This window comes from Urtica dioica, chromosome 2 (genome assembly GCF_054948205.1).
Source record: "Urtica dioica subsp. dioica isolate 48M chromosome 2, U.dioica_male_clone48M_v1_H2, whole genome shotgun sequence".
Taxonomy (NCBI): Eukaryota; Viridiplantae; Streptophyta; class Magnoliopsida; order Rosales; family Urticaceae; genus Urtica; species Urtica dioica.
Window position 1 is genome coordinate 7,781,460 of NC_142757.1, and position 16,055 is coordinate 7,797,514.

Consider the following 16,055-nt stretch of genomic DNA (forward strand, 5'->3'; position numbering starts at 1 on the left):
AAAAGGAATTAGTGTGTGGGCACTTTTAAACACTACGACTTAAGAACGAGTCTTGAAGTCGCAGAGCTAAACACTAGGTCAAATGAGGACCTAGGTGCCAAAACAATAAAACGAAATTGACTAGAGAGAGAGAGAGAGAGGTCGGCCACAAGGTCTAGAGAGAGAGGCTCTCAATCTCTAACTTATGTGGAATGAGAAAAATGAGAAGAATGAGGTTCCTATTTATAGGAGAGGTCTCACCTTCAATAAGGTAGTTTCCTCTTCTATAGAATATCACATATTCATTAGCCAATTTCCTCTTTTCCTCTATGAGATACTCGGCCAAGGCAGCCTTCTAGAAGGCTTGGATTTGTTTCCTTTTTTGTTCCTTTGCCTTGCCTTGACTCTACTTGGCCGCCCCTATGCTTTCCTCTTTGGAGAAAATTTGTTTCCTCTTTTTCTTTTGGCAAGTATCTAGATACATTTATGCACAAAATATTCTCTCTTTCTCTTGGGTAGTAGGCGCCCATTTCTACTCTAGAAGGAGCTTCTAGAAGCTTCTTCATTTGTTCATGACAACATGAAAAAGGCCCATTAAGAATTTTCAATAAAATTCTTATGAAATGAAATTAATCCACAAGGCCCAATGATCAAGTCATGGACGAGTATTATTAAGTCATCAAATGACCTTGTCAAAAAATTTATTGACATTCATTTCATGCTATGTCTCAAAAGACAAAAATACCCTTTAGACAATTTTCGTTCTTGTTTTGACTTAGCTTCCAGTTTAACTATTCCTAATCGATGTGATTCATGACAGTGACCTCATGGATCCAAATGAACAAAGCTTGAGCTAAAATACTTGGACTCAAAATTCACAAACCTTTTCCAAGTTTAGTTTAATGTCAACTGACTCCACTAAAGAATTGACACTGAAAATCTCTCGGTTCAAATGAATTTATTTTCTACTCAAGAATTCAACCTAATTGTAATGAGTGGATCCACATAATATTATAAGTGTTTACCCTTCATGAATATCATCAGCTGGTCGGGATTTACAAAATTACCATTTTACCATTCTAACTGTTATTTCCTCAACTCCTTTGTCGCTTGTGAATAAGTTAGAAACAATGTATTGACGAGGAGCTAACAAGTCACATTGTTTCATCCAAAAGAGTCAAGACTCAATTTGGACACTGGCCAGTTCATTTATTCACATTCCAAGGAACAAAGCATGAGGTGATATACATTGCATTTCAGCAATTTTGTACATGAATTCCATATCTATGAGAACTTCACAAAGTTACTCATGACATTCTCACAACTTAGCACTTCACCAATAGGCCTTGTTCGGAATCACATAGTGAGTCCGAACTCTGACTTTCTCAAATGAGAATATGTAAGGTGTGAAATGGCATGTCTCATTTCAGGATTAAGGTAAGCACGATGCAATTCATACGTAGTGACTTCGAGACATAAGAGGTTAAATGGTTTGTTCTTATCTTGTCTCTAGAAGTGCACTGGTCAATTCAGTACCTTCGGAAGATACCTAGAAACAATGTATTGACGAGGAGCTAACAAGTCACATTGTTTCATCCAAAAGAGTCAAGACTCAATTTGGACACTGGCCAGTTCATTTATTCACATTCCAAGGAACAAAGCATGAGGTGATATACATTGCATTTCAGCAATTTTGTACATGAATTCCATATCTATGAGAACTTCACAAAGTTACTCATGACATTTTCACAACTTAGCACTTCACCAATAGGCCTTGTTCGGAATCACATAGTGAGTCCGAACTCTGACTTTCTCAAATGAGAATATGTAAGGTGTGAAATGGCATGTCTCATTTCAGGATTAAGGTAAGCACGATGCAATTCATACGTAGTGACTTCGAGACATAAGAGGTTAAATGGTTTGTTCTTATCTTGTCTCTAGAAGTGCACTGGTCAATTCAGTACCTTCGGAAGATACCTAGAAGAACTATAGAGTCTCCAACTCTCAATGCCTCATAACCAGACATCATAGATTCTTCTAACAATCATACTGGGGTCAATAGTCCTTTGACCCTTAGATTGCGAATATATTGTTTTAAGCAAACTACGAAGAGTTTGTTCATGCAAATCTACATTTGTCTCTTCGTAAGTTGTTTAGTTTTTTATGGACTAAAGACTAATGTTTAATCATAAAGCTTCAAACAGACACGGAAGAATGAATGAATGTTTCAACTTTTTTTATTAATGAATAAGCAATTACAAGCAAGAGTCTTCATGAGACTTTATTACATCATGTGTACAAGATAAGGATTACAACTCTTCTTGTGGGCACCATTGACAACAAACTCCCACTTGACTCAAAGAAGATGTGTGTAGTCCTTCATGCCTAATCCCTCTCGATGTTGGTCGAAGACCTTGTTCGCTAGGGCCTTTGTGAATGGATCTGCTAGGTTGTCCACCATTGAGATCTTCTTCACTTCCACGTCTCCGCGCTGCACGATCTCTCGAATCAAATGGTATTTCCTCTCAATATGCTTAGAGCGCTTATGGCTTCGAGGTTCCTTTGAGTTAGCAACAGCCCCACTATTATCACAATAAAGGGTCATGGGCTCGTCGACATTTGGAACAACTTCCAAATACTTAAGGAATTTTCTAAGCCATACAGCCTCTTTGGATGCTTCACAAGCAGCCACATATTCTGCTTCCATTGTGGAGTCAGCAATGCTAGATTGCTTAATACTTCTCCACACAACAGCTCCACCATTAAGGATGAACACAGATCCCGAAGTGGATTTCCTGGAATCCTTATCCGCTTGAAAATCGGAGTCGGTATATCCCGTCATAGTCAGGTCAGTACCTGAGTATGTAAGCATCAAGTTCCTAGTTCTTCGAAGATACTTAAGAACATGCTTAACAGCAATCCAGTGCTCTGGTCCAGGGTTGGATTGGAAACGGCTAACTACGCCAACGGCGAAACATATGTCAGGTCTAGTGCAAAGCATAGCATACATGAGGCTTCTTATGGCAGAGGCGTAAGGAATTTTCCTCATGTCTTCAATCTCTTGTGCAGTCTTGGGAGACTGTGTTGGAATCGATCTAGGGTTTGAGAAAATAATTAACGCTTCGGTAAGCGGCGGAATTTTAAAAATTTTCTTTTATAAGTAAAACAGTTTTTACTAACCTAGACAAGTGCAAGTACATGTAATTAAAAACCAATATGAGCTAGAAGTTTACTAACCTTTCTTGAAGCTTGAACTTTGAAGAAGCTTGTGGAAAGTTTGCAATGCTCGTCTCCCCTCGTAGCACGTCTCTCTTTCTTTCCTCGGCACCTCGAGCAACCACGAAAGTTTCTATCACTAAATCACTCGAAAAGAAGGAATCAGTGAGTGGACACTTTTAAACACTACGACTTAAGAACGAGTCTCGAAGTCGCAGAGCTAAACACTAGGTCGAGTGAGGACCTAGGTGCCAAGACAAGAAAAATCGAAAATAAACTTAGAGAGAGAGAGAAAGGGGCGGCAACCACAAGTTCTAGAGAGAGAAGCTCTCAATATCTAACTTATGTGGAATGAGCAAAATGTGAGGAATGAGGCTCCTATTTATAGGAGGAGGATTACCTTCAAAAGGTAGTTTCCTCTTTTCCTATTGCCTTGCACGTCCAACATGCCTCATGAAGGCTTAGGATTTGTTTCCTCATTTGATTTCCTCTTAGTTGGCCGAAAATGCACTTTCCTTCTTAAGGAAATTTGTTTCCCCTTTTTCTTTTGGCAAGTATCTTCATACATCAATGCACAAAATAAACTCTCTTTCCCACTATGGCATGAACGAAATTCAGCCTTATTTTCCTTGGGTTGGACGAAATTTGAGCTTCTAGAAGGAGCTTCTAGATGTTTCTTCATTTGTTCATGACAACATAAGAAAAGCCCATTAAGAATTTTCAAGTAAAATTCTATGAAATGAAATTAATCCTCAAGGCCCAATTACACTAATATGGCTGAGTAATATTTATTTCATTTGTCATCATATGACAATGTCAAAAAAATTTATTGACATTCTTTTCGTCCTATGTCCAAAAAGACAAAAATACCCTTTTGACAATTTTCGTAAAACTGTCTCGTTCTTGTTTTGACTTAGCTTCCAGTTTAACTATTCCTATCGATGTGATTCGTGACAGTGACCTCATGGACCCAAATGAACAAAGCTTGAGCTAAACACTTGGACTCAAAAGTTCACAAACCTTTTCCAAGTTTAGCTTAATGCCAACTGACTCCACTAAAGAGCTGACACTGAAAATCTCTCGGTTCAAATGAATTTGTTTTCTACTCAAGAATTCGACCTAATTATGATGAGCGGATCCACTGAATATTATCTATGTTTACCCTTCATGAATGTCATCAGCTAGTCGGGATTTACTAAATTACCATTTTACCCTTCTAGCTGTTATTTCCTCAACTCCTTTGTCGCTTGTGAATAAGTTAGAAACAATGTATTGACGAGGAGCTAACAAGTCACATTGTTTCATCCAAAAGAGTCAAGACTCAATTTGGACACTGGCCAGTTCATTTATTCACACTCCAAGGAACAAAGCATGAGGTGACATACATTGCATTTCAGCAATCTTGTACATGAATTCCATATCTATGAGAACTTCACAAAGTTACTCATGACAGACTCACAACTTAGTACTTCACCAATAGGCCTTGTTCGGAATCACATAGTGAGTCCGAACTTTGACTTTCTCAAATGAGAATACTAAGGTGTGAAATGGCATGTCTCATTTCAGGATTAAGGTAAGCATGATGCAATTCATACATAGTGACTTCGAGACATAAGAGGTTAAATGGTTTTTTCTTATATTGTCTCTAGAAGTGCACTGGTCAATTCAGTACCTTCGGAAGATACCTAGAAGAACTATAGAGTCCCCAACTCTCAATGCCTCATAACCAGACATCATAGATTCTTCTAACAATCATACTGAGGTCAATAGTCCTTTGACCCTAAGATTGCGAAATATCGTTTTAAGCAAACTGCGAAGAGTTTGTTCATGCAAATCTACATTTGTCTCTTCGTAAGTTGTTAAGTTTGTTTATGGACTAAAAGACTAAGGTTTTATCATAAAGCTTCAAACAAAGAAAGAATGAATGAACGTTTCAACTTTATTAATAATGAATAAGCAATTACAAGCAAGAGTCTTCGTAAGACTATATGACATCAAATGTACATAAATAGACACTACTACTCTTCTTGTGGGCACCATTGACAACAGACTAGTCCTTAGAGAGTGAGACTCCGTGCCTAAAGGGTGTTTGGCCCTTCTTGGAGTCTTGCATCGAGAAGCGATCCATTACCTTATCAATATAATATGCTTGAGAGAGCGACAGTGTCCGGTTTTTCCTATCTCGAAAGATTTGGATCCCCAGAATGTACGCGGCTTCTCCTAGATCCTTCATATCGAATTGCTTTGCCAGCCAGACCTTAACCTCAGATAACTTACCCACGTCATTACCAATGAGTAATATATCATCGACATATAGTACCAGAAACACAACTTTGCCTTCGTGTATTAACTTGTAAACACAAGGCTCATCTATTGACTGTTCAAAGCCGAAGCTCTTTACAGTTTCATTAAATCTAATATTCCATGACCTAGATGCTTGCTTTAATCCATAAATGGACTTAAGCAACTCACAAACCTTGGTCTCTTGACCTTCTTCCACGAAACCGTCTGGTTGAGCCATGTAAATGCGCTCGTCAAGATTTCCATTGAGGAAGGCTGTCTTGACATCCATTTGCCAGATCTCATAGTCGAGAGCTGCAGCTATGGATATGAGTATGCGGATGGATTTAAGCATCACGACTTGCGAGAAGGTTTCTTCATAGTCAATCCCTTCTTGTTGGGTATAACCCTTTGCCACAAGTCGTGCTTTGAATGTCTCGGCGTTCCCATCAGGACCCCTTTTCTTCTTGTATATCCACTTACACCCTACGGGTTTAATCCCTTCAGGAAGGTCTACAAGTTTCTAGACTTTGTTGACATACATCGAGTATATCTCAACTTTCATGGCGTCAAGCCAAAGGTTTGATTCAGAACAAGCCATCGCTTGGCTATAGGAAACAGGATCATCCATGTCAGAGACGGCTACGAGAGAGTCTCCATAAGACATGTACCTGTCAGGCTTTTGAGTAGCCCTCCCACTACGTCGAAGTACTACTTGATGAGATTCTGATGAGTTAGGTTGTGTTTCAGTTGGGGTAAGAACAGTTCTTACAGATGAGGTAGAAGCTTCCTCACCCAACTTTTCTTCAAGCACAATTTTGCTTCTAGGTTTTGCATCCTTCATAAAGCCCTCCTCAAGGAAACGAGCATTCGTGCTAACGAAAGTCTTATCGTCCTCGGGACTATAGAAAGTAAAACCCTTGGTTTCCTTCGGATATCCAACGAACAGACACAATTCTGACCTACTAGCCAACTTCCTAGTCTTTTGCCTTAGCACGTGTGCAGGGTAACCCTAAATTTTGATGCGGCCAAGATTCACTTTACGGCCAGTCCATCGTTCATAAGGAGTACCAGGAACCGTCTTGGACGGAACTTAGTTCAGAATATAAGCGGCTGTTTCGAGGGCATATCTCCAAAAGGAAAGAGGGAGTGATGAGTAACTCATCATTGATCTAACCATCTCCATAAGAGTTCGGTTTATTCTCTCTGATTTGTATTTGAGCAAATAGACAAAACCATATCGTGAGTACTCATCGGTGAAGGTAACGAAGTATTCGTATCCTCCACGTGCCTGTTGGCTGAGCGGACCACATACATCAGAATGTACTAGCTCTAGCAACTCAGTGGCTCTTCGACCCTTATCGGAGAAAGGTCGCTTAGTCATTTTTCCTTCTATGCAGGATTCACAAGTAGGTAGTGAACCTATTGCAGAGGCTTGGAGTGGACCGTCCCTCACAAGTCATTTAATCCTATCTAGACTGATATGACCAAGTCTTAAGTGCCATAGGTATGTTGATTTTGTTAGATCGGAGGATTCAGAAAGTTTGATCCTCTTTGGCTCCCTAATTAGATCATTATCTATTTCGGTGTCTAAGATGGAAGGTTGAGTGGGATAAATGTAAAAAAGACCATTCTTCATACATGCATCAGTGACAAAAGAATTAGAAAAAGAAATACGAATTCCATTCTTTATAAACTTTAAATAATAATCTTGCTCTAAAAGTTGAGCAACAGATATTAAGTTTTTCCCAAAGGAAGGAACATAATAAACATTATTCAAATTTAAAGTGCGATCTTCAAAAGATAGCGTCACATATCCCACAGCCTTCGCAGACACCACGCTCCCATCACCCCACTTGAAGCAGAAGTCGCCATCCTCTAAGCTTTTGCTTTTCCTAAAACCAGTTAAGGAGCAGCAAATATGGTTAGTAGCAGCGGAGTCAATAATCCACGATGATACATTATCAGCTACTAAACAAGCTTCAGTAATAAGTACAATACCTTTTACTTTAGTTTTGAGGTAGGCAGGACAGTTCCTACACCAGTGACCAGGCTCATTGCAGTGGTGGCGTTTGTCGTTAGACTTATCCACCTTCGGAGCCTTCGGCGCCTTCTTCTTCGTTTGAACCTTAGGTTGGTTCTTCTTCTCGGCCTTGCGAGGTCTCTTTTTAGATCCAGAGGTGGAGGCAGTAGCATGTACCTCTCCTAGAGCCCTCTTTTTCTTAGTGAGTGCCTCAGCGGTTTGAAGTTCCTTCATGAGCTCGGTAATAGTGTACTCTAGCTTGTTCATGGAGTAATTCAACTTGAAGTTATCAAAGGTTTCGGGGAGAGTTTCCAAGATCATATCTATTTTAGTCTCCCCATCAATCTCAGATCCAAGGATCTCCATTTCGTTTAGATAGCTAATGATCAGCATCATATGATCTCTAACGGGAGTCCCAGCCTTCATGCGACAGTTCATAAACTGTCGGACCGCTTATTGCCTAGCTTGACGTCCTTGCCCTCCAAACATCTCATGGAGATTGTAGAGCATATCGGTGGCAGTTTCGTAATCACGATGTTGTTGTTGCAACACATTGTTCATTGATGCCAAAATATAGCACCTCGCAATCTCATCGGATCGAAGCCAGGCCGCCAGGGCGTCTTTTTCCTCTTGCGTCGAATCTTCATTCGTTTGAGGACAGGGGGTGGTGAGAACCCATTTGTGCTTGTCGACAGTAAGGACTATGTCAAGGTTACGTTTCCAGTCGACATAATTGTCGCCTTCGAGTTTATTCGAGGAAAGAATTGTCGAGAGAGGGTTGAGAGACATATTGCCTATAAAAGTTGAAACAAGTTTATGATTAGTCTTTGGTTTAGGATTTAAGTTTTATTTAAGACTTGATAAAATACAAATGTGTTATAAACCAAACGATAATTTACTCCCTCAAGAGAAGGCCGCTGAAAATCTCCATTTATAAGTAAATGACACATCATTAATGCCTAGCCAAGATGTCAATACATCAATTTTGACTAGCCACCTTTTAAATTGGTTTGATCACTCACATCCTTTCGCAGAGCCTCAAGGGAGGATTACTAGGGATTGAGCCTAAGTGTGCAACCAACCACTTAGTCCAAAAGATTGACTTTGAAAAACAATCCCCCAATGGGAGGCCTTGTCATCATCGTCTCACTCTCGGACGTAGCTCATCGAGCAATGATCGAAGCAAAAACGCCTTGGAGTACTCCCATTTAAGAGAGGGTCGCAAGAGCGGCTCTTAGTCCCACGTTAATTGCTTCTTTCATTAGTGTTGGGGATCGTGGGTTACAAACAACAAATATAACCCTCCCACTTAGTTTTTGGAGTTGGTACATCGACTCTTATAAGTTCGGAAACAGTTTTCCTAGTTATAGAGCGATAGAGTGGACAACTAGAAAAGAATCCTAGATCTTCATGTTCAGAACAGTGTTAGTGCATAAAGGCACAAGGGACATACTCGGATCTTTTCCTATTTTCTATTTCGGGAAAGTGCATGAGGGAAGTGTGAACTTCAACTCACTCGAACACTTGAAAGTTTGAGATTACACATCTTTTTATTTTTCGGCTTGTCTACAAAGAGACCTCCCACTCAAAATTTCAAGAGCATATAGATTTTGAACATATGTGATATAGATATAGTTTTGAAAACATTTTGAAAACTTATTTGATTTGGATGACAAAATTTTTTAAGTTTGAAAACGAAAACGGATTTTGAAAATTCAAACCAGTTTTGTAAAAATTCAATTTCAATTAAACTTTCAAAAATCAAAACATTTTAATCTTTCACATCATGTTTATAATCTTATGAAAAACATTTTTGCTCAAGAAATTTTTCTTATTAGAGTTCTATAACTCATGGTAGTGGGGCTGAAAATCCGGAATTCTAAAAAACTGGACTTTCGGAACAGCCGCGCACCTCGGAGTAAAATCGCCATAACTAGCGGCTCCGATGTCCTTTTGACCTGAAACCAGTGGCATTAGACAGAGGACAGACAGAGCTTTAATTTGATTCTTTAATTTGATTCAAGAATCATTAAATTTCGATTTCTGAGAAGAGAGTTATGCCACTTTTACTGCGGGTTTTACTCCAGCTCGAAGAAAAAGAAATAATTAAAGCTTGGTCCTTTTTAGGTGCGAAAAAGAATTGAGTGTAACAGAACGTTTTAGGAGGTTGTTAAAGCTTTTATTTGTGTTTTATTAGCAAGGTAACAACATGCATAAACGGATTCAAGTAAATAAAAGAAACTAGCAAGACAATATAACTAGTCACAAAATTTACTTGAAAATTCTCAAACCTTTAAAACACGTTTTTCAATATAAACAATTAAAAACTTTTAGAACTGATTCTAATGTGTTTTAATAACATCCCAAACTCATAGAAAATCAACATGATTTTTAATTTAAAGGCAAGAGCAATAAATTAAAAAAAAATATAAGAAAACAATTCTAACTTGTCACAAAATTAGTAAACTTTCGAAAACGATTTTCAAGCTCATATTTTTAAATACATGTATATGCATATCTTTGACCATAGCTCTGATACCATTTGTTGGAATTGATCTAGGGTTTAAGAAAAAGTTTAACGCTTCGTTAAGCGGCGGAATTTTAAAAATTTTCTTTTTCAAGTAAAACAGTTTTTACTAAACATTAGGTGCGACATTGTCGTACCGAATAACACTAAACATTAGCGAAATTTTTAGTCATCCGGATGAGAATCCGGTGCGAGATGTCGCACCTAATATGGGCTTAGGTACGACTATTAGGTGCGACATGTCGCACCTAATACCCTTCCGCACCCAATATGCTAATTTGTAGTAGTGTTTATGAGACACGTGTCGGGGTGCGAGATTGCGACGTGTCTTGATCCTGTGTTGTCGGGGTCGTGTTTCTTGAATTCTTGAGATGGTGGTGAAAACTCTTTATTATCTTGAGAGCTTCTGAGATTGGTAGATGTCTTCTGGTTGCCTTCTTTGTTGTTCTCGTCTTTCCTTTATTCTCTATGTTGGGTAGTCAGGTTTCACTCATCGTATTTCTTTTTCTCGAAGAACAATTGGGTCCTTGATCTTCGTTTATGGGTTGGGGGAATTTCGGGGTTGAGAGAAAAATGAGAGTTAAGAGGATTCTGAGTTGAGAGTATTCTGAGTTGAGAGTGAATTGAATTTTTATTTGTGTGAGTGAGCTATTTATAGGGAAAACATGCCGCTTGTCGCAAATTCGCTTGTCGCTTGTCGCAAATCCGCTTGCGCTTGTCGCGTGTTACAAATTCGCTTGTCGCTTGTTCCAAATTCGCTTGTTGCTTGTCCCAAATTCGCTTGTCGCTTGTCGCTTGTCCCAAATTCGCTTGTCACTTGTCCTAAATTCGCTTGTCGCGTGTTACAAATTCGCTTTCGTTAATTTGCTTGTCGCTTGCACTTAATTCGTTTATCGCTTGCCGTTAATTCGCTTGTTGTTTGTCGCTTGCCGTTAATTCGCTTGTTGCTTGTCGCTTGCCATTAATTCGCTTGTCGCTTGCCATTAATTCGCTTGTCGCTTGCCGTTAATTCGCTTGTCGCTTGTCGCTTGCCGTTAATGGGCTTGTCGCTTGCCGTTAATTCGCTTATCGTTTGTTACTTGGTCCCCGATTTTAGTCGACAATATTTTTTGGTCCGTTTGACTGAATTATCCTTTTGTACTGCGACGTCGTTTTTTGCAATTTTAAAGCATTATTTTTTCCGCAAAAAAAGACACCGCACAACATGCTTGATACACAAAATAAAAGCTAAAATTAATAGTTAGTTTTTAGTGTTTAATTAACTAATTAACTGCACGCCATTAATATTTTACACACCATCTCGTAGTACACACCATCTCCAGCTGGGTACACATTAAGAATGCCATTAAATTATTATCGAATCAATCTTACTTTATGCTAAAAGTCTTTTTGTGCTGCATTATTTATGGACATGCACAGATAATATATGTATATACATATATATTATATATGTATGTATACATATATATATCATTCACTAAAAATGTATCACATTTGTGCGTCTGTGGCGGCTATTGTTGTATATCTTTCCAAATATTAGACCATCATCCAAGTTTGACTCTTAAAAAATATTAAAAAATGACGCTTATTACAAGTCTTGAACTCTTCAAAGTTCAAACTAAGACCACAAATCCGTCTTGAAAGGATTAGGAGAGAGAGAGTGAGAGAGAGAGAGAGAGCGAGAGAGAGAGAGAGAGATATTCTATAAGGCAAGTTCCAAGAACACCTCGCCACCAGGATCATGATAGCTTTGGTTTCTTATTATTATTATTAGCAGCCTCCAAACATATTCATTTCATATATTATCTATCTCCTCAGGCAACAAATTTTTCCAATGTTGTCGTCAAGAAAAATAAGCCCTAATAATAGAAATATGGATTCAAGAAAGCTCCGAGTCTTGTCGGCCGTTTTGGTTGCCCTAGTGTTAGCCTTCTTTGTCTACTCGTACGGCATAGTCTCAGCTTCTTTCAAACGCACAGACGCCATAACTTTTTCCAGCGACGACCGACATCACGTAGTCCTCATACGAGAGAAGGTCAACAGTCACAATCTCCCTCTTCGCTCCATCAACGAGGAGATCATGGCCGTCGATAATAATAGCCGTTTTGCAGCACCGCGGAGCGCCACCGAGGCCGAGAGGATTGCATGGCTGATGAGAAACCTGCCTCGGCTCGACATCTTCAAGCCGGACGACGGTCAATTTCATTCTCGGGTTTTGCGGTTCTTCGACTCGGCCTGCGAGATTCGGGTTTTCATGACATGGATTTCTCCAGCTGAGTCCTTTGGCGCCCGGGAGTTATTGTCCTTGGAGAGCCTCTTTAAGGCTCACCCAAAGGGTTGTCTGATGATGCTCTCGAGGACTCTCGACACGCCACGTGGCTACGCCGTCTTGAGGCCGTTGGCCGATCGGGGATTCAAGGTCCACGCAGTGACGCCGGACTTGTCATTTTTGGTTGACGGCACTCCGGCTGAGGGTTGGCTGCGGGAGCTCAAGAGAGGGAATAGAGATCCTGGAATCATATCGCTGGCTCAGAACCTGTCCAATCTGATGAGGCTTGTCGTTTTGTACAAGTATGGTGGTGTTTACTTGGATACCGATTTCGTCGTCGTGAAGCCGTTGACTGGGCTGAGAAACTCGATCGGCGCTCAGAGTGTGAACGAGTCCGGGAACTGGACGAGGCTGAACAACGCGGTCCTGGTCTTCGACATGAGCCACCCGCTTTTGCTCAGCTTCATTGATGAATTCGCGTTGACTTTTGACGGAAGCAAGTGGGGGTATAACGGGCCTTATTTGGTCTCCAGGGTGGCACGAAATGTGAGCTCTGAGAGGCCCGGGTTCCAATACACTGTTCTGCCGCCCATCGCCTTTTATCCCGTGGACTGGAACAAGATTGGTGGGCTTTTTCAGAGGCCCAAGAGTGAGGCCCATTCCAGGTGGGTTAGGGCCAAGCTGCTTCAGCTCCGTGGTGGGGAGACATATGGGATCCACTTGTGGAATAAGCAGAGCTGCAAATTGTTGATTGAAGAGGGAAGTGTTATGGGAAGGTTGATTTCAGATCACTGTGTCATTTGCAAAGACATTTACAATTCTTAGCATACGTCAATTATTATTTTTATTTTTATCTCATCTGAACCCCGAAATGGCCACTCGTCCTCATTGCGGTATACATGAAATTTAAGGGTTATGTTATCACTCTAGTGTTTATGGCTTCAGAAATGTACTTCATAACTTTTTTTATTATTGTTATTATTATTATTATTTTTTTTGGCTTTCGGCTTTCCAGTGGAAGATCATTGTTTTGACCGTAGTGAAATATTGGAACACTTGTACATAAAAATGTTTGCGTCACACTAGTATAAAATTGCTTGCTATTTTCTTTTGCATCAAAGATTATCAAGGTTCATTATCAACCTCCAACGAAATCTAGATGGCATGCACATCAAAAAACCAAATTCTCGTACATCGATTCTGATAGCGAAACCCTTCACTGTTGAAGCTACACCTTGAAAAAAACGATCTAGTCCTCACCGGCGAACCATATGAAACCTCTGTCAGGGTTCAAAATGTGGACTAATGCCCATCTATATTCATCCACATTCTCTGGGTCAGTATCATCCCATAGAAAAACAAGCTTCAATACTGGCGACCCACTATAATCCTCAAAATTTGTTGCCAAACTGGTGTGTAAGCGCTTCCGCTTCTCATCAACCGGAACAGACTTGATGGTCTTGCGAGCCGAAAATGACTAAGACGAGGATCCACCAAGGAAGAGAATGAAGATGGATAGAGAGACTTCTGACACTGTAATATCTCGTAGTCTCTCTTTCTGTCTCTAAACTAAGTTTCACTCACGTAACTACTATGTTTGCCTCTTTCCCCATCCATCTCTCCACTGATGAGCATAAGACACAAAGGAAACGGACATGGTACAAATTTAAAATCAAACATACAGGTTGTTCAAATTGGAATTAATTTGGTGGACTAGTTCTCCATCCATAACTTTTTGACGGCCCACTGTTATCAGCTATACATAAAGGACAAACACAGTACTAGACAATTTACAGAACTATCTACATACCTCCAGAACGGAATATCTAAACCTTATCTTATGTTCTTGGCCAATATAAAGAAAAGGTTACCAAATAAATACTAGGGGATCGAACTACTTTATGTTCAAGTCCCAATTCATCCAACCAATAATCAAGTAAATAAAAACCTCATTTGAATAAAACTCCAATTGAGACACGAATAAGAGAATTTCTAACGAATTCTTACAATCATGTCATATGGGAAAATTGGGGCAGTGAAGAAACTAATATTACAGACGTTTCAAGGAAGGAATTGAATGTTTGTTTTTACGAGTTAGAAAACGACTCGTCTATTTCAATCTTTATTATGTCGTCTTTGTCGAACTTATCTTTCCTCGGAGCCGATGGAGGGATCGGTGCCCTCGGCGGTCCTCTTCCCTTATTCTTGTTCCTCGGCCGAGCCTGATTATCCAAAAATATTTTCAACCAATGGCCATCTTCAATGTCATGAAAAAAAAACCCCAAATTTTGATAATAATAATTAAAAAAGAAAAAGAAAGATAAATGGTTTACATTTCCGAACGAGTGACTGAAGCGCTTTCCTCTCTCGGTTTTCCTGTCGCCTCTCCCACAGTACACTGAAAGAGAAAGAGGCCACGGAAATCAAAACAGTTAAAGAGTTGAGACATTATTTTATGGTTCTGTTGATTACCTGAAGGGAGAGACGGAGAAGAAGCGGCAGAGAGAGAGAGCGCAGGAGCAAGAGAGGGGAGTGAAGTAAATAGGGTTTGGGACTGGGAGAAGGAAAGGCGAGCACTTCGTGACAGAGTGTTAGAAGGAATCGGGAGTGCTCCGACTAGCAGAGACGCCATGGTAGGAGCTTTGGAAGGAGCGGAAAAGAGAGGATAAGGTTTATTATTCCTCTGCTTATAGCTTATGTTTTTTAAATTTGTTTTTTTTTTGTTATGAAGTCTTATGTTTTATATTGTTGGGATATTGATAATAATTTCATTTACCAAAAATCAACTAAAAATAAATATTAAATAAATTTGTTACCAAAAAAAATAAAAAAACTGCAATAAACTTAATGAAATAGAAATTTTTTTTGTAACAGATGTGTCATGAAATAAAAGAACTTCGTTATAAATTAGAAAAATTTTGTGACACCTTTGTCACGAAATTTCGTTATCAATTAATCACCAAATCTCAAAATTTCATGATTGATTGACTACGAATTACAGATTTTCGTGACCAAATCGATCACGAATTGAAAAAATTTCAAACACATGCACAAAACTCATACTTTATTTACATTTAAATAATAAAAAACACCATATTTGATGTTGAAGGACCAGCAAAAACATATTTTCCTTAATCAATGATGGGTCTCAAGGCATTTAAGGCGCATAGAAAAATATAACAAGAAGCAGTGTTTATTCTTCGGCCCATAACCATACCCTAGAGAATGATGAGTATGTTAAAACAACAAACAAAATCAAAATTGTTAGTGTTGGATTCGGTCCCTCAACAATCACGAGACTATATAATATATTTGTGTATCGTATTTATTTGTGTTTATGTGGATTTCAAAGATTCGTCGTCATAAAATTAATTAAAATAAAGTTTAAATATATCGTATATAATAACAATAAATAAGAAATAACTAAGCGAATTATTGTACTGCAAGTAGATCGAACTTAGTACAAATGAAATCGAGCTCGACGAACATAGTACAAATAAAGTCGAGCTCGACGAACTGAGAAGTGACGAGCTCAACAAAGTTCAAGTATAAATTCGAAATAAAAAAACAGAATTATCTCCGCATAATTAGTTGAGGTCGTTGCTGCTCTTTAGTCGATCTGAAGGATGTTGGAATAGATCTAGGATAAAGAACAATTTATCGCTTCTAGCAAGCGGCGGAATATAAAAAATTCTTTAAAAACACGTAAAACGATTTTACTAGTTTGAGTTTTCACTCGGTACCGACCTCGTTAGAAGCTT

The 16,055-nt window shown here is 39.2% G+C and overlaps 2 protein-coding genes across 2 annotated transcripts; one reads left to right on the forward strand and one right to left on the reverse strand.

Annotated features, from left to right (window-relative positions):
• Positions 1-11,651: 11,651 nt before the first annotated feature.
• Positions 11,652-13,306, forward strand: LOC149404043 (uncharacterized). Its single transcript, XM_089606766.1, has one exon. The coding sequence runs from the start codon at positions 11,860-11,862 to the stop codon at positions 13,117-13,119; it is 1,260 nt and encodes a 419-aa protein (XP_089462892.1). The 5' UTR covers positions 11,652-11,859; the 3' UTR covers positions 13,120-13,306.
• A 925-nt stretch (positions 13,307-14,231) lies between these two features.
• On the reverse strand, positions 14,232-15,010 carry PSRP4 (plastid-specific ribosomal protein 4). Its single transcript, XM_089606768.1, has 3 exons — positions 14,767-15,010; positions 14,628-14,692; positions 14,232-14,516 (listed from the first exon to the last, which is right to left on the reverse strand). Exons 1-3 carry the CDS (start codon positions 14,924-14,926, stop codon positions 14,382-14,384), a joined length of 360 nt encoding a protein of 119 aa, XP_089462894.1. The 5' UTR covers positions 14,927-15,010; the 3' UTR covers positions 14,232-14,381.
• Between the last annotated feature and the right edge of the window lie 1,045 nt (positions 15,011-16,055).

Bases quoted from the DNA above. Each gene is read 5' to 3' on its own strand.
- LOC149404043 (XM_089606766.1), top strand. From the start codon at position 11,860: ATGTTGTCGTCAAGAAAAATAAGCCCTAATAATAGAAATATGGATTCA.
- PSRP4 (XM_089606768.1), bottom strand. From the start codon at position 14,926: ATGGCGTCTCTGCTAGTCGGAGCACTCCCGATTCCTTCTAACACTCTG. The intron at 14,693-14,766 runs GTAATCAACAGA...TTTCTCTTTCAG, and splicing joins TTCTCCGTCTCTCCCTTCAG to TGTACTGTGGGAGAGGCGAC. The intron at 14,517-14,627 runs GTAAACCATTTA...TTGGATAATCAG, and splicing joins TCAGTCACTCGTTCGGAAAT to GCTCGGCCGAGGAACAAGAA.